General features: G+C 56.9%; 1 protein-coding gene across 3 annotated transcripts in view; it reads right to left on the bottom strand.

Annotated features, from left to right (window-relative positions):
* SPSB1 (splA/ryanodine receptor domain and SOCS box containing 1) overlaps positions 1–17,924 on the bottom strand; it is a 68,901-nt gene that overhangs the window by 3,418 nt on the left and 47,559 nt on the right. The window contains exons 2-3 of one of the 3 annotated variants that reach the window (XM_068538831.1): positions 8,110–8,247; positions 6,177–7,019 (exon numbers count right to left, since the gene is read on the bottom strand). In XM_068538831.1, coding sequence (XP_068394932.1) covers positions 6,177–6,870 — 694 coding nt within the window. In that variant the 5' untranslated portion in view covers positions 6,871–7,019; positions 8,110–8,247. Of the gene's footprint in view, positions 1–6,176; positions 7,020–8,109; positions 8,248–17,924 lie in introns of those variants that run through there. The other 2 variants (XM_068538830.1, XM_068538828.1) reach the window with 2 other exon arrangements.

The raw sequence follows: 17,924 nt of genomic DNA, 5'->3' as shown, positions 1-17,924 counted from the left end.
GAAAGCATTCTAAGATGGCCCGCAGCGACGGCTACACAGCTGTGAGCATGTGGGAGACCACTGCATCATGCGCTTTAATGGGTGAAATGCACGGCATGTGAATTATATCGCAATAAAGCTGTCATTAAAAAAAACAACACATTACATCTTAGGCTTGATAGTGCATTTACTAAATTCCAGGCTTTAAAAGAAGACAAACAATGGCTCTTCATCTCCCATGGGCAGTCACAGGAGATGGGATGGAAGTAGTAAATGTTTTTCATGGAAAGCTTTGAAACGGGGCCTTCCCTGGAGGCAAGAGGATGAACTAAATGACCTTCCATCTTTGTGGGTCAAGGATTCCACAGACCTGGTGGGTTGGGCTGGGATCCTCCCACCTGCCAGCCCGCAGAGACTTGGGTCTCCTTCACTGGACCTCGACCTGCCTCGGTGGCCCCAGATCTCGCCCCTCACTTTCACCCTGCACAGCAGCCTGACCTCCAGCAGATGGCTCCCTCCACCCAGGCCTCAGTTTCCCCAGCTGGAAGATGAAGGATGTGGACCAAAGGCTCCCCAGAGTCCTATGGGCTGAGCTCCTGGAGGCCAGCAACGCCTCACAGCAGCTCTCGGCCGGACCTGTGGTTGAGGAGTGGTCCTCTGAGCAATCAAGGGGGGGAATTCAGCTCCTCTCCTCCACTCAGAAGCTCTCCTCCATTCTCCTCCGGCACCTCCTCCCATGAGGATGTGGCTCAGGCCCCACGGGGAGGCAGAGGGGCTTCCCCTGGCGGCCGAAGGCACTTGAGAAAGCTTCAAGAGCCACTGCCTGTGGGCCGAGAGCCCTGCCGGGCTTGGGGAGGGAGGGCCGAGAGGGAGGTCCCATCACCACCCCTTGGCTAAATGGGTTTCGGGTCAACTCACCAACACCCTCAGGAAGAAACGTTTCTAAACAGCAGGTCATTGCCACCCCACCCCCACTGATCTTGCAGGAGGCAAAACAGCGATGGCCAGGGTCATGGTCTGATCGCAGAGACCGCGCGCGTGAGGCTACAGAAACGGACATGGGCACGGTGCCAGGGAAAACGTCTGTCCCACAGATTTTGGTTGGTCGCTCACAGGACCCAGAAGGCCTCCCCGACGACCTCAGTCCTTTCGCCTGGGGGGCTGCAGGTTGTGCATCTGGCTCCATCCACGTGGCCGGTGCCCAACGCTCTTCCGCAGAGGCGCGAGGGGCCTCTGGCCGCCACGCCCACCTCTGGGAAGCCCAGGTGCCCGCTCCTGCGCATGGTTTATATGAATGAGAAGGGGTGGTGCTCAGGGACCAGAAAGCGAGGCCGGCGCTATTCCTGGGAGTAGAAGGTCGAGCAACTGGACGAGGCCACGCGCCCACGTCCATATCTCCAGGAGAAGCGGCCACCTGGTGGCCTGTTTGAACACACACGGCCGGGGCCACCTCCCAGTTCTCGGAGAGACTGCAACCCAGCCGGAGCCCCAGAGCCCGGCGCTGGGTCCAGTTCACAGGCTGTGAATGAACTTCGGGTCTGTGAGGTCAAGGATGAACGTCTCAAGTCCGGAAGTGCCCGGTTCAGCGACGTTCCCGCCCGCCGCCTTCACAGCTGCCGGGACTGGCCCTACGCTCCCTCCTGCAAGCAGCTTGCCGTGAAAACGCTCCAGAAGTGTTTTCTAGAAAGTCGTGGGTGGAGGATGACCATCCCGGGACCCGTGTGTATTTTCCCTTTACCTCAAGGCGTTTTTACAAAAAAGAAGCAAAAGAAAACACCAACCCCTTGTCTTTGCCAACTGGGGAAGGATGCCTGACACCCGGTCAGGTAACGTGGGCACGCTTGGTTCTCTGCCCCCCAGTTCTGAGAACGTGCTGTCCTCATGTGACCTCCCCCACCGCCCAGAATGAAGCCCCTGCAGGGCAGGGTGATCAGTCCCCCCGACGAGGAGCTCGCCCAGAGCCCAGCTGGAATGGGGGAAGGAAGGAGCCAGCGTCAGGTGTGGGCATCCCAGGAGGCTGGGAGGACACCAGGAGGAGGTCACCAAGGCAAAAAGCAGGAAAAGAGGTGGGCCTTCCCTGAACCCACGATCATGACAAACCACACCAAAGGTATCCGGGAGCCAAAAAAGGGGAGAATTTGAAAATGCTGAAGTGCAGGGCAATGCTTCCTTAGTGGGAGGCGCCATTAAAAGCAGGAGGGAGCAGGGAGGGAGGACCCACGGGTCAGGGACTCTCCCTTGGGTGACGGCCAGTCTGTTGCTTGCAAATAGGCCTTTCCCTCCTGCACCTCCAGGGAGCGTGGTGGGCAGGCCTAGGGGTCAAGCTGGGCCCTGTCCGCCGCCTACAATGACCTGCCCCTTCACCCCAGAAAAGAGCAAGATGACACAGCAACCCCTCTGGTTGCAGCCTTCGCCCTGGAAGTCTTGAGCCCCTAGAAAGAGTCAGAACAAGTAGCCTGTGATCAGAGGTGGTTGGACAGTGGTGGAGGTCACACAGGGACACGCTGCCTTTGCTCTGGCCTCGGCCAGCTCAGCCCATGGCCCCAGCGCTGGGGCAGAGACTCTGCGGGGGAGGGTACACCTGGTGTCCCGGGGAAGGCGGGCTGGGAGGACAAAATGCCCAGCGCAGCACCCGGGGTGGAGGGGAGGGGGCCAGGCACAGGCCTCTGGTGACTCCGGCTGACCCGCTCTGCAAACAGCTGCTCCCTGCTGAGGTCAGGACCTGGCGGCCGGGGTGGGGTGGGGCTGGGCGGGGAAGGAGGGAGCAGACTTTTCCAGACAACCCAGGGAGCACTAACAGGTCAGAATCACCTCCAAGACTGTGAGAGCAAAGCCCGGCCCAGGCCTGACACCAAGAAGATGTATCTGGCCAGACCTTCTGCCTGTCATGGGCTGCTCCCCCTGGGTGGACCCTGACATTCCTCCTTCCTCAGCTGCAGTGGAAAGCCAAGCAAACCCTCCTGGGCAGAGGACTTGGGTGTCCTTGACTTCATGCCGCAGACACTCCACTATCTGAGCGCTGGGCTCTGTCTGTCACTGTCTGGTCTCCCCTGCAGGTGGTAGCACAGGGAGGGGGAGGTGCTGTGGGTGGAGTAGCACCGCCCCTCCCCCCACCACACCAAACTCAGGACCATCTGGAACCTCAGAATGTGATCTTATTTGAAACAGCGTCCTTGCAGATGTAATTGGTTAAGCAGAGGTCATACTGGAGCAGGATGGGCCCTGTCCTTATAAGAAGAGGACAGATACAGAGGAGGTCGCGGGATGACAGAGGCAGAGACTGAGCGATGCGCCTACAAGCCAAGGCGTGCTGGCGTGGGACGGACTCTCCTCCAAGCCCTCAGAAGGAACCGACCCTGCCCACGCCTTGGTTTCGGACACCTGAACTGGCACAGAACACATTTCTGTTGCTTTAAGCTGCCCAGCTGGCGGTCATCTGTTCCTGGGGCCCCAGGAAATGACCACACCACCCTCCTCTCCTCTCTACACCCGCCCCTCCCTCAGGCTTTTGAACCCACCCCATCCTGATGACCCTCGTCAAGGTCACCAGTGATAACCTCATTGCCAAAGCTGATGGACAAGTCTCAGCCGTGAGTGTACTTGCCCTGGCATCACTGTGTCCTTCCTGAAGTATCCTTTCCTCACTGGGTGCTCAGGACACTACTCTCCCCTCCAGCCCCACGGCTATTCCACCTCTCCTTCCCCATCGTCCGCCCGGTGACGCGCCCCAGGGCTCGGCCACGGCCCTCTCCTCCTTCCTTTCCTTGGTGACCTCATCCAGGGGTTGCAGGTTTCAGCTCCATCCCCACTGACCAGTGTCCTGGACCCTGTCTCCAGACCCGCAGAGCCACCAGGATGTGTCACTTCCCTGCATCCACGGGGAAGTGGCACGTCCACGGCACCCACCCTGGCCCTCACCCCCATCACCTGTCCCCCTGGACAACCGTCATGGCTCCTCCCTGACCTCCCGGCGGCCACTCTTGCCTCCACTGTCCCTTTCTACACAGGAGCCAGAGTGACCCTTCTAGGACGTGAGCTCTAACATCCTGAGTGGCTGTGGATCCTGCCCCACCCTCCCGGGGTTCCCCATCCGGATCCTCCAAAGTCAGCCAGCAGCGCAGACTGGGGCTCTTTCATGTCTGACCAGGAGCGGGGAGGCGAGAAGCCAAGGGGGCCCCGGCACTGCCTGGCATGATGGTGGGGAGAGAGAGGCGTCTTCATCAGTAACCAAGACTGTCGAGGGGGCCCAAGCCTCTGGGCACTTCCAGGTCCCCCCCGCCCCGGGTCCAGCTCAGGGGTAGCCTCTCGTAGTGCATGCCCATGCTACTCCTCTCCCCCTCAATCCCCTTTTAAGTTTCCCAAACAAGAAAAATTGCGAAAGCATCTGACCTCCCATCTTATGCAGAGCTGACAGGGCATCTACTGATCACACCCGTCTGGGCCTCCAGGACTGTTTCCACAGAACTGCGGCTGAGCCTTGTCCTGACTCGGCAGGGGAACAGTTCTGCTTGCTCGTGCCCTGACTTGCCACGGGGGGAACAGGCCCCAGCCCCCTCCCAGCCGCTCCGGGCTCTGTGTTCTGCCTCGGAGCTGGGCATGTAAACAGTGAAGCCGTGTGAATGCCCGGCACTGATGGACTTGTTTCCGGAGGGGACAGGGTTGCCCTGTTCTTGTAGAGGCCAACAGTCTCAGAGGCCTGGCAACAAGGCAGCGGACCCAACAATTCACGCATCTGTCGGCACACAATGGGCATTAAACTCCCTGGGGCCGTGGTCACTCTCTGTTGGGAAGAGGGAGACAGAGCTGCAGGCAGGGTCCCCTGAGACCCTAGATCCTGGGGCTTCCAATCCCTGCCCATCCCCACACAGGGCAGATGTGGCTGTGGACCTTCTACCTTGTCACCTGGAGAGACAAGACCCACAGCACTCGCCCTGCCGGTTCCCTAGACCAGGTCTGAGGTTACTTCCTCAGAGAGGTTACGTGCTGGATGCACACCTAGCCGCCCCTGTCAGGAGTCCCAGGACCTAGGGTGCTGGCTGCACAGGTGAGGAAACGCCCCGCCTGGCTGGGACAAAGCCACAGAGCCCTCCGCTTCCCAAACCAGGGCAGTGCTGCCACGGGTAGCCTATTTTCACACGTGGTCTGAGAAAGGCCACTCTCTTTTCCAAAGGGACAGGTGGAAATTGCCGTTGATTCAGCCTGTTTCTAATCCATGTTCTCCTCTCCAAAGGCCTCCTGACATCATAACTGAACAAACCCCCCGCAGGGGACTGTGTCCCAAAGGAGCCCACTCAGAAGCCTCCAGCACCAGGAAAGACCCTAAACCTGTCTAATGAATGAGAGCCCATTGGCTTTCATTTATGTGAGAGGCCCTAGTACCCCCAAAGCTGCAAAACCCAGCTCAATAATATGCTGGTTACTGTGCTAGAATGTGGTCAACTGCAGATCAAACCTGGAGGCAGGTCAACCAGAAACAAATCATGTTTATCAAAGACCATCCATCCACCCACCCATCCACCCATCCATCCATCCATCCTTCTATCCATCCACCCACCCATCCACTCACTCCTTTAGTCATCCATCCACCCATCCATCCATCCACCCATCCATCCATCCACCCTTCTATCCATCCACCCACCTATCCATCCATCCACCCACCTATCCATCCATCCATCCATCCATCCATCCATCCATCCACCCACCTATCCATCCATCCATCCATCCATCCATCCACCCACCTATCCATCCATCCATCCATCCACCCATCCACCCACCTATCCATCCATCCATCCATCCATCCATCCATCCATCCATCCATCCATCCATCCATCCATCCTTCTATCCATCCATCCACCCATCCATTCACTCCTTTAGTCATCCATCCACTCATCCATCCATCTATCCACCTATCCACCCACCTATCCGTCCATCCATCCATCCACCCACCCACGTATCCACCCATCCATCCATCCATTCGTCCACAAGATGCTGCCATGTAATCTGCAGACTCTGGCTAGAAATCCTCACTTAACCAGAGGTAGGCAAGAGTCACCTCTGAGGATCTGAATGCTGGGATGTCTACTTAAAGACATTTACATTGCAAAAACTGTAAACTTCTAGCTGGGCCCAGCGAGGACCAAAGGGGACACAGGGAGTCCAGGGACACTGCCACCTCGGACAGAGCAGAGGACACTTACGGTCAAGTCCATTCAAGTAGCGCATGCGGATCTCACAGTGGCCCCAGACGGCACTCACTACGGGATAAAGTTTTTTGCCCTTGAGTCCCCGAAAAGCTACTCCCATGTACTGTCCATCCACAATGAAGCTCAGGGTCCCGTCGTCCATATCCAGGGCCACCAGGAAGGAGTCAGGGACAATGAACGTCTCGTCCGGCTCCAGAAAGGCTGGGTACGTTTTGCTCGGCTGGTTTTTGCCGTCATGGTAGAGCCGGTTGCGCCCCAAGTCCCAGCCCCAGGACTCGTGGTTATTCCCCACGAGTGTCGTGTACCCCACGGAGTGCAGGGGGGCATCTGCCGTCGCCACCCCCACCACGGCGTGGGTGCCGCGCTGCCTCATGGCCCACGTGATCTGCCACACGTGCAGCCCCCGCGTGTACCCGACTTTGCCCCTGATGGCGTCCGTGCTCTGGGCCACCGGATGCCGGTGAAAGATCAGCTTGTCGTCCTCCTTCACAAAGACGTTGAGCGAGCGGTCATTGTTGTTCCAGGAGTGGAGCAGCTGGACGTCGTAGGACACAGGGGGCATGTCCAGCAGCAGGTCCAGGCGGGTGGGCTTGCAGTAGTCCAGACCCTGGAGCTCCTGCTTCAAGGGCCGGTACGTGGGGTCCCTCATGTCCACCGTCTTGATACCTCCAGTGACCTTCTGACCCATGTCGGCCTCCCGTTTCACCTGGTCACCAACGCCCAAGGCAAACTCATCAATCACGGGGCCTCCTCTCCAGTTTTCCAATCAGGCCTGGACGGCACTCCTAAGGGAGTTCGCTAGGCGGCCTCTGCCCGGCGTGGAGCATCTGGTACTGCCTAGTGGATGGAAGGAGAAACAGGAGGCCAAGTGAGCAGGAGGTGCGGAGAGAAGGGGAGAAGTTAACTCGGTTCGTATCACGCCGGCACGCCCCAGCAGTCTGCCTTCCGGGCTCCTATCACACCGGATTCCGGGCAGGCCAGAGCCTCGGCACAGAGTGAAATTCCCTTCTGTCCCCGCGGCTAGGTTGGCATAAAGGAGGGAGGCCGTCCACCTGACGGTCTGCGTGGACAGGCGGACTTGGGACGGGCACTGCTCGTAACTGTGTCGGGTGCCCAGCCCGAGGCTCACCAAATACCTCATCACGGTTTCTCAGGGCAGAAGGCCAAGCTGGCCCGATGCCGACATCAGCCCAGCGCAGTGGGCATCTCTCCTGGTCGAAGGGGAAGTTTACCCCCTGCGCCTGCTGTTTGGAAGGAAGGTGAATCCCCGAGTGGCAGCAGAAGCTGTTTGAGATGCCACCTCTCAGTCCCTCTCTCTTCCGGCACAGCCGCCTCCGAAGACGTACCACCGGTTCCCACTAGGGAAGGGAACCCCAGTGCGCATAAAGCCCCTGATCAGCGGTCCCTGAGGCCGCAGCAACCCCCCAGCTGGCCCCGAGTCGGGTGGGCACAGAGGCTCTCACCCCCGGTAGCTCTGGACCAACTCGTAGACGGCCACCCCTTCCCGCCCACACTCTTCAACTTGCAGCTAATGGTTGGCTCCTCAGGTCCCCACAGCCCATCTGGGGAGGAAGTCCCACTCCAAGATGCCTCACTCCCGCCCTGGCTACACCATCCCTTGGCTCCTTTAAGGGAAATCGGAGCCTTGGGTTGGAGGAGAGATCTCAGTGCATCCGTCCGTCGTCCTCTGTGCCAGCAGCCCCAGGAGGAGGGGCTGAAATGTGCGATGGACAGGACTCTGGCCATCCCTGCCACGCCTGTCCCCGGTGTCCGCCTTGGAGAAGGGAAAATCACGAGCTACTTGGGTTTCCCGAGCCTCACTCAAGAGAGAAGGTGGTTCCCGCCATCAGAACCCCACCCCCGCCCCCGGCCCGCAGAAGGGACTCTTGGCTGCCTGGTTTGGGGGGGATGGGCTCCCAGGACTGACCAGACAAGGGAGCAGGCAGGCTCCTGGCTACATAAACACAACCAAACGGGGACACAGAGGAGCTGGGCGAGAGGCCATCGGTGCCTGGCTGCTGGAGAAGCATCACAGGGTCACTTGTTCCAAGGAGCACGATGGTGCCTGGGACAAGGAGAAAACAAAGGAGCCCAGTGTAGGGGCTGCAGCGGGCGTGTCGCTGTCCCACTGCGGCAGCAGACAGAGCGCCTGCCGGGGGACGAGGGCAGGCACCGGCTGCAGGAGATCTGGGAACCGGGGACCACTGGCCTCCCTGTCAGGCGCCCAGGCACCAGCTGGGCCAGGAGGAGGGGCGGGACCTGCACAGGGCCGGACGCAGGTCTGGTCTCTGGCTGCCCTGGAGACGCCTTCCTCTCAGCTGGGAAGAGACCCCGTGAGACACCGTCCTCAGGGTGGCCAGGGCCCCTGGAGACTGGCTCTCGGCAGACACCCGAGTGGGAGCCCTTGGCCCGGGCCGCCTTACCTCAGTGGGCGGGTCACCCTTCTTGCCCTCCCCTCTGTGGTGTGGAACAAGAGGCTCCCTCATGGGCACTGCTTCAGAGAGGGGCTGGGACCCCTCGTGTCAAATGTTTGCAAAGCTGTACAGAGCTGAGGGGTCCCTCGGCGGCCGGGAGACCACCCTGGTTCTGGAAAGTTCTGTGGATATGATGACCTCATGACCTAGAACTCCCAGGACACTCCCAATTTCAAGCTTTCAGTCCCATCAACTCTCAAGAGCCATCGAAACCTCCAGGACTCCCCCCAGGGCCCTGCTGAGCGGGCATCCATGGCTCTGGGGCCTGATTACCAGGATGCGGAGAGCCTGGGTTTTGGTGTGGCAACGCGGTCCTGGTAACTGCAGAGACTGGCTGCTTGGCCTTCCCTGACCCCCCTCTTCCACACCTCCCCAACAGCATCTTTCTGAGCTGGGGGAAAGCTGGTCCAAGGCAGATCTCAAAGTCAGAAGCACCCACACCCATCTCTGTCTGGATACCCACTCTGGCTGGTGCCCAGCAACCTCTCTGTGCAGGACCCCGTGGGGACACAGGTCAGCTCTCTGGGAGGACAAGGAGGGAATTAATATCTGAAGAGAGTTCATTTTACCGCTCCCTGGAGTGAAGCAGTCTGTCGCCGTCCTGTCGGCTGGCTCTGGCCTCACGGCAGGAAGGACCTCTCTCCCAGAATCTCATGGCACTGAAGATCCCACTCCACCCACGACCCATGGGAACAGGTGGGAAAAGTGACGGGGAGGCTGGGGGTCGGGGGAGAGGAGACCCGGGGCAGGTGGGCTGTGAGCGAAGGGAAGGTGGTGGGGAAAAGTCCTGCCAACACGTTAATTTAAAATACTTGGAGGGCTTCCCTGGTGGCGCAGTGGTTGAGAATCTGCCTGCCAATGCAGGGGACACAGGTTCAAGCCCTGGTCCAGGAAGATCCCACATGCCGCGGAGCAACTAGGCCCGTGAGCCACAACTACTGAGCCTGCGTGTCTGGAGCCTGTGCTCCGCAACAAGAGAGGCCGCGATAGTGAGAGGCCCGCGAACCTCGATGAAGAGTGGCCCCCACTCGCCGCAACTAGAGAGAGCCCTCGCACAGAAACGAAGACCCAACACAGCCAAAAATAAATAAATAAATAAATTTAAAATACTTGGAGAGAAATGGGTGGGAACGGAGAAAGACCACAACAAGGAGGTTGGGGACAAGTCAGAGGTTGGGGGGGTGGAGGGTCGAAGGGGTGGCGGACGAGCAGGGAAGAGAGGGAGAGAGGGGCTCATGGGCCAGTAAATCTGGGCCTGTGCACACATATAACTCCTACTTCAGCTGGACCAGGCAGTAAACTCTCTCTGTCAAGGGCTAGCTAGTAGATGTTTTAGGCTTTGTGGGCCCAACAGTCTCTGTGCAACTACTCAACTCTGCCTGTAGCACGAGATCAGCCACAGACAATGCATAAATAAGTGAGCCTGGCTGAGTTCCAACAAAACTTTATTTACAAGAACAGACCAGCAGGTATCGGCCAACCCCTGAGCCAGACTAAGGGCCCTACACAGGGATCACTGCAGTAGGAAAGCACAAGACGGAGGTGAAAAGGAATCTCGTGGCAGCAAGGTCAGTCCGGCCTCAGAACACGGGGTCAGAAAAGACAACGTAACCTCACAGTGACTTGTTGGCTGTCTGTCCAGGTGAGCTCCACCAGCTTCTTCCCTTTCTGAGATTCTACCTCCTGGTTGCCAAGCAGGTTTACTTACATGGCCCTTGTGTTAAGCTCCTACCCTCCTGGTCCCCCATGTTGGGAACCATCCAAGGCGGGGAGCCCTTCTGGCCCCTGGACCATGTGACCTTGAGCAGAGGGGGGCCCCTGGGAGGAAGAGGCTGGGGAGAGGGGGCGGAGAGGGCAGGCAAAGATGCCTGCAGCATCTCGGGACCACTCCCGCACGAGGGCACCCTGGGGCCTAGCCAGGGACGTGAGCCACCCCTTCTGCTGTTCCTGGGCCATCCTGCCATCTGAGTCACCTCCTAGGTGGTCAATCACTGTGGCAACCCTAGGGCCACTCTTGACTCACCTGTCACCTGCCCAACCCCACCCTGTGTCCAGGCCAACACCTCCTGCTGTCCACACACAGCCACCTCCTTGCCACGCAAGGCCACTAAAGCCATCCAGCTGCCCTCCGCTTTCCGTCTCCTTCCAAATGTGGCCACAGAGATCCACTAGCCCTCTTTCTGGGGACCGTAGCCTGGCAGGGCGCTCCCCTCCAGGCTCCGCCCCAACCTCACCACCTGACTCTGCATCATTCCTCCAACAGCCCTGCGCCCCCCAGCTTCCGATCCTCGGCCTTCTCTGCCTAGGATTCGTCCTGAGCTTTTCTGAGCCTCAGTTTGCTCCTCTGTAAGATGGGTGTCCCAGGCTTACCTAAGACTCAGCTGAGACAATGTTCCCGAGAGGACCTGGAAAACTGGCATTTTCACTTTTTTGTTTTTATTTTTAGACCATGCTCCGTACACTGAACGAAGATCACTGCTAGCCATCTTCCTGGTCACCATACCTGGTCCTACAGATGGACGCTGTCTTTGGGCCAGGCCCAAGTGCTTGGAATGCTGAGCTAGAGCAGATCAAGTTTAAGGTCCCTTCTAAGCCGGGGCCAGCAAATAAGGGCCAGATGGTAAATATTCTAGGCTTTCTAGACAATATGTAAGTGAATGGGCATAGCTATGTTCCAATAAAACTTTATTTATAAAAACAGACAGTGGGACCGGATTTGGCCCAGGGGCCATAGCTTACTGATCTCTGTTCTAAACCCAAGCAAAACTGCTGACACTCTCGCTAAAATACCTGGACATGAAGGTCGGGGGTCGGGGGGCAGGGGGGAGGAGAAGTGGGTTACATCACCCAAAGGTGCCGAGTGATGGAGATGCTGTTTTGGCCTGTGCAGATCCTGTTAATGCCGGGCCAAGGCGGGAGTCCCCGGTGGGCACCAAACTTCAGGTAGGAAGTGGGAGAAGCAGTACAGGCCCCAGCTCCGCGACCAGCCCCCTTTCCTGCGTCTGAGACACAAATGCAGATGTCCAGGCTTTGCAGGGCCTAGAGTTGCTACAGGAGTGTCAGGGCCTGGGCTGGCTCAGCAGGTCCTTGGTGAGTCCCCAGGAGGTGGGAGGACCCAGCCCTCATCCCCACCGGGGAGAAGCAAAGCCACAGAGGGGGCGGAGGGGGTGGCCGTGTATTGCCCTGCGGGGCTGGAAGAGAGAAGTGGGGGACAGAGGTGGCCTTGTTGCTGCCACCACTCCCCGCCAGTCACACGCAGACACACATACACACACACACACACACACTCAGAGCTCCAGCAGCTGTGGTGGCATCAGGGCTAAGGAGCAGGATGGAGGCGAGGAGGTCCAGGCAGCGCCATGGCCAGCGGTCCCCACTCCCCTTCAGTGCCTTGATGGCAGTGCTCTTTCCCAGAAAGCATTGCACATTAGCTACGTGTTCCTAAGATCACATCCGCCCGTTCCTCCTCGCGGCTGCCTCAAGCCAACCCTCAGACAACAAGGTCCTGCCCCCCAACCTCTGATCGCCCCAATAAGACACTGTTCTCACTGTCCTCAGTCCCTGAGGCTGCAGGGACAGGTTGCTGCAAACAAGGTTCCAGCGCCTGGTGCTTCCCAAAGACCGATGCCATACCCAGAAAGGGGTGAGAAGAGACCCCGCATGCCCCGGGCTCCGGCGGGACAGGGGGCTCTCGTGCTTGGTGGGCGGGTCGTTACCCTCGTCAAATACAGCAGCATGAGTATCTCAACCAGAACCAAGAATACGTGTGTACAAATGAGTAACACACACACACACACACACACAAACACACACACACACACCCCCCCTAGAAGCTTGGCAAGGCTTCTCGGATTTTGCATTTACTTTCAATAGAGTGAATGAGATCAAAAGCTCTGGGACAGAGGGGGAGGGACGTCTGCGAAGCCCTATGGCTTGACTTGGTTGGACACTTTCCGCCTACTGAGAACCCCCTTCTCCCCCAACGCCACACACATCATCCTCACTGGGTCAGAGGTCAGTTCATGGTTCACTGTGAAAAGGGATGCCACTTGGACCCTCTAACGGGCAAAAGCCTTCTATGCAGTGTCCCCAAGAATCCACCAGAGCCACCCGTCCATAACGGAATTCTAAGCAGATGAACCTCCTTCCGCTGCTGCCACCGGCAGCCAGTTAAGTGCTTCTGCTCAGGGTCCGGGGACCCGTGCTCCTACTCCAAAGCCCTGCTTCAGAGAGGGTTTGCTGGGGACCACAGCTCTCCACAGGAAGGAAGACCAAAGCCTCACAAACCACCTTCCCTCTAGTTTCTTGGGCTCCTCCGGGTGGTCTCTCTGTGCCCTTGGAGGGAGGGATAACCAGATCCAGAATTAGTAGACGTGCAGGGAAGGAAGCCCAGGATTGGAGAGTGAACCCCAGAGGGTGGGGAGGAGTAAGAAACACCCCCGAAGCGCACTGTTTGCGGGTCTGAACAGTTGGCTGGGTGAAGGGCACCCAGCCTTTAATGACCTAAGGCAGTGATTCTCTCTGAAGGGGGAGGGAAGGGTATGCTCATATCCGTGTCTCCTGGGCACACGTGGTGGAGAACGCCTGTTGGATACACCCACGGCTTTCACTATGCAAGTCACAGAGAAAAGTGATGCTGGCAGAGTTCTATGGGTGACGGGGGACCAGTGAGCCTTATGGGATGCACAGGGTTAACAAAGGTTAAGGGGAACTGGAAAGGATGTTGGGAAAAGGCCATTTGTGTACAGGTGTGGGCATGTATCCCAGACAGACCCCAACTGGGACATGCTTCTCGGCGCGCAGGTGCCACGTGGCAGTCCCCACCCAGGTGTAAAATACGCCGCAAACACCCACCGACCAGCTTTCCAGGGGTCTCGTCTACAAAACCCTACAGCCCTGCCCAGGGGCATGTGGGCAAAAACGCTCACTGCACCACGAACTCCAGCAGCCTTGGAGACAGGGAGGTAGCCCCTCAGATGTGCTGATTTAAATGTAACACAAAAAATGTAACACATTTTGTTACACAAAATGTAACACCACGCTGTTAGATTTTAAAAAGCAAATCAGAGAACACCATGCAGAGCACGATCCCATGTCTGTGTAAGAACAGAATTTTTAAAAGATGCTATCTGTGCGCGTTTGTCTGTAGGCATAGAGAAAGGTTTAGAAGGATAAACACCAAACCTTCCACAACGGTTAGTCCTGGAGGGTGGGGCGGGAGGAAAGATGCGTTCACTTTAAGGACTTTTTGAAATGAAAAAAAAATTTTTAATGCATGTATTCCCTTTTGCAATGAAAATAATGTTTAAGCAAAGAAAAAAGAATAAAAGGCTGCAAAATACTGATTGAACGCACTACAGTCACAAGCACAAGTTGTCCCCAGAGCAATTGTTCCTACAGGCTCTCCACGTGTGTCACTTCTTATAAAGCAAGCACAGGATAAATGTTTAATTTACCCAGGAAGATACACATGGAGACAGTAGGGCATTTAAAATAAAGGGACAAGAATTCCCAGCTACAGCTCTGGGGCCATCCCCAAAGGGGACAGTATTTCTATAACGAGTTCTCCTAAGACTTCCAATTACACTGTTTCCACAACACGAATTTTAATTTTCCCAGCAAAAATGGGGTAGCTATCTGTCTCCGTGGGCCCCAAGCAAGAGAAGAACTGCTCCGTGCTCAGACGGGAAACCCAGCCCTGGCAGCTGTATGTGGTTCTGTGCCCCTGCAAGGCCAGGAGGGGAGGTGAGGACGGAGGACCTCGGCAGGGGTGGGGCGGGGGGAGCAGAGGCTGGAGGGGGCAAGAATGTCAACCTTGGCTCAGCTGGGACAGCTCACTCAGCACCTGCCCGTAACTTGACGCTGTCCCCTCAATTAAAGCCACAGCTCCGCAGTTCCGCCTTCCAAAAAAGCACGTTCGGATCAATTGGCCCTGGAACTACTAAAAATTATCCTTTTGTTTTGTTGTTAAAAAAAAAAAAAAAAAAAAAGGTTTGTTGAACGAGCAATACCCTCTGTTGGAGACACGTCCAAGGTGACCGGTGACAAATGGATGGAACAGGGGTGGGGGGCAGGGGACACACAGAGGCGGCCACTGAGGAGCGGCAGACGTACACTCACCCCCTTTCGGCTCAGTTCCCCCTCAGTGCGTCTGACTGACCCCAGAACAGTAAAACCATTGTTTCGACCCAAGATGGGGAAAGAATAAAATTCAGGATGTGGAACAAGGTGACCTATTTATAAAGCCTCCTTTCACCTGCAGATCAAATAAGCTCCCTCCCTCTGCCTCCCCACCTCACACGTCGCTGGTTGCAGCCCAGGGTTTTGCAAGAGAAGCAGGCCTGAGCGATCGGTTATTAGATCAGGGTGCAACTTCTGCAGCCTGCATATTAGGGTTCTGTGCTTCATCAGCCGGGGCTCCAGAACACATTTCGGTGGTGGGAGCGCCCAGGGTGGGCGTGCTCCGTGCAGCCTGGCCACGGAGCCCCGGCCACGGTGCCACCAACCAGAGGACAAGAGCCATGTGGTTACCCTAGCCCTACCCCATCCCTTGAGGAGGGAGGCCCGGGAAGACCCAGGAAAGCTGTCTTCTTGCTCAAGCAGGGAAGTAAAAGTCAGTGTCTGCCCCTAGAATCAACCAAAAGTACTGGACCTTTCTGGAAAGTTCTGACGAGTGATTCTGGAGAGAAAATCCCACACGGGCCGGAGCTCTAGCCTCTGACTTCAAAAGACCAAAAAATGCACCTGCCGTAAACACCTACGGAAGGACCCAGATTACTCATGGCACTTTCAGAAAGGGCTCGAATCAGTTGAGCCTTGTCCCTGGGAAATAGCATCAACATTCATTCAGAGACTAAAAATTAAAAAAAAAAAAAGTCACGGCTGCAGCCGAGTCAAGGTTATAACGGCAACGGCCTGTGCTTTGTTCAGATGAGAAGCTCTGCTCTTTGGAGGGAGCTGAGTGACAATGACACACAGCGACCTTCCTGAAAGTTTTCTGAGACAGCAGCAGATGTGCCTTCGGGCGGCAGTGGGAACGAAGTCCAGATGGTGACCCCCAACCTTGCTCAGGCTGGGTGGTCCATCACACTGGGCCTGCCTGGTCCACGCAGGAGCTGGGGGACCCCGTGGAAAGGGGGCAGGAAGGCAGCACGGAGGACAGTGCCATGGCCACCTCCGAGGGAGAGCCCATGGGTGCCCAAGGGGAAAGGCTCGGGGACGCAGGTGCTTCCTCACCCCACCTGGCTGGTGGCAGAAGCCTACAATCCCCGGGTGGCCTGGTGGCCCCAGTGAGCTCACTCCAGTCCCGAGAAAAGTGGGGCTCACCTTCCCCGAGGTGGGCGCCTGGAGAAGGCTCCACAGGGAAACAAGGGTCCTCTCTGGAGGCCCTGGCCTCCCGCAGGATGCTCGCTCACCCGCTCACTCCACCGGCCGCTGGCCTCCATCAGGGGTCCCTGGAACAAAGTCTGGCCACGCCCAGGCTTTAGGGCCCGGAGGCCTGAGTGGGAGCAGGTGACACTCTGGCCTCTTTCAGCGGGATGTGCCAACTGGGAAAGGTCACCTCTGAGAGTGGTCATGTGGCTCACCCCACATCCCTTCAGGAAGAATGAGCAGGAGGGAGGCCAGGGAGAGACGTAAGGCCACGAGAGGAATCAGCTCACAGAGAGGTAGAGGGGCCCGGGTCCCCTTATCCCACCCGGCAGACCCAGGTGATGCTCTCAAACCACGCGGGGGTGTAAAAGGAGGGGCAAGGGCAGCATTCAGAGTAGCTAAAGCACTCAACACAGCATCGGGCGTACACAGTAGGTGCTTAATACATGCTGCTCCCTGCCCCCTCCTGCCTCCTTTTAACATGAGGAGATTAAAAAAAGGATGGGGCTTCCCTGGTGGCGCAGTGGTTAAGAATCCGCCTGCCAATGCAGGGGACACGGGTTCGTGCCCCGGTCTGGGAAGATCCCACATGCCGCAGAGCAACTGGGCCCGTGAGCCACAACTACTGAGCCTGCGCGTCTGGAGCCTGTGCTCCGCAACGGGAGAGGCCGCGACAGTGAGAGGCCCGCGCACCGCGATGAAGAGTGGCCCCCGCTCGCTGCAACTGGGGAAAGCCCTCGCACAGAAACGAAGACCCAACACAGCCAAAAATAAATAAATAAATAAATTAATTAATTAAAAAAAAAAAAGGATGGAATCTTGAATGCCAAGTGCAAGAGAGCACTCAGCCAGGGAACACCAAGACAGGTGCGAGTTAAGGCCTCACAGGGTGGCCCAAGGAGCCCAGCCCCCTCGTGTAAGACCACCACTCCAGCGCAGCCACCTGTGGTTGTACAACCTCTCAAACCCCGTTAAATAACGTAAACCCTTTAGGTCAAGAGCAGGGGCAGAAGTCCCGTAAAACGTCTACAGTGGGGAGAGGCCGTAGGGATGCTCTCTTGCAAACAGGTTCACAGGAGTGGTTCTCAAAGTGGGGTCCCCGGATCAGCAGACCAGCATCACCCGTTAGAGACGCAAAGGCTTGGGCCCCAGCCCTCACCTCCTGAATCAGGGACGCTGAGGGTGGGGTCCAGCCGTCTGCATACTAATGAGCCCTCCAGGGCATTAGGACACTGCTGGTTTAAAGGAATTATAGCTCAACATTTTGGAATCTCAAATCCACATTAAGTGAGAACTGACAGGCTTGGATTGATGACCACAATTTAAAAAAATTTCTTGTTCTATCTTGATTTGAAATATTTCAAATGTTGTACATGCTCATAAGAAATCTCAAAGAAATGTATACAGTATAAATTAAAAGTGTCCCCCTCCCAATCAAGTGCAGATACAGGGACCGTCCACTTATAGCAAAGGATCACACCACACACACTTTTTCCAAGCCATAATATATTAGCTCCTACATCAATTTTATGCGTTAGTAGCTGCATAATATTCCATTATCACAATTTTGGTAACTTTCCCTTATAGAAGGACATCTGGGTTGTTTGACCGTAAAGATGGTCGTGTGTGGGAGGTTAAGAATTTCTCCCTAACAGGCTGGCCTTAGAGCCGTTTCTTTTCTTTTTTTTGGCCACGCCGTGTGGCTTGCGGGATCTTAGTTCCCCGACCAAGGACTGAACGCATGTCCCCGGCAACGGAAGCATGGTCCCAACCACTGGACCACTAGGGAAGTCCTGTGTTTCTTTTCATTTTCACAGCCACCTCTCCTCTCATCACCCTCAAAATCTTGGGCCCTCAGAACCCCCCACCCCACTGTCCATTTTTCGAAGAAGAAAAT

The sequence above is a fragment of the Eschrichtius robustus genome, chromosome 3 (genome assembly GCF_028021215.1).
Source record: "Eschrichtius robustus isolate mEscRob2 chromosome 3, mEscRob2.pri, whole genome shotgun sequence".
Taxonomy (NCBI): domain Eukaryota; kingdom Metazoa; phylum Chordata; class Mammalia; order Artiodactyla; family Eschrichtiidae; genus Eschrichtius; species Eschrichtius robustus.
This window is presented reverse-complemented; position numbering and strand designations above follow the sequence as displayed.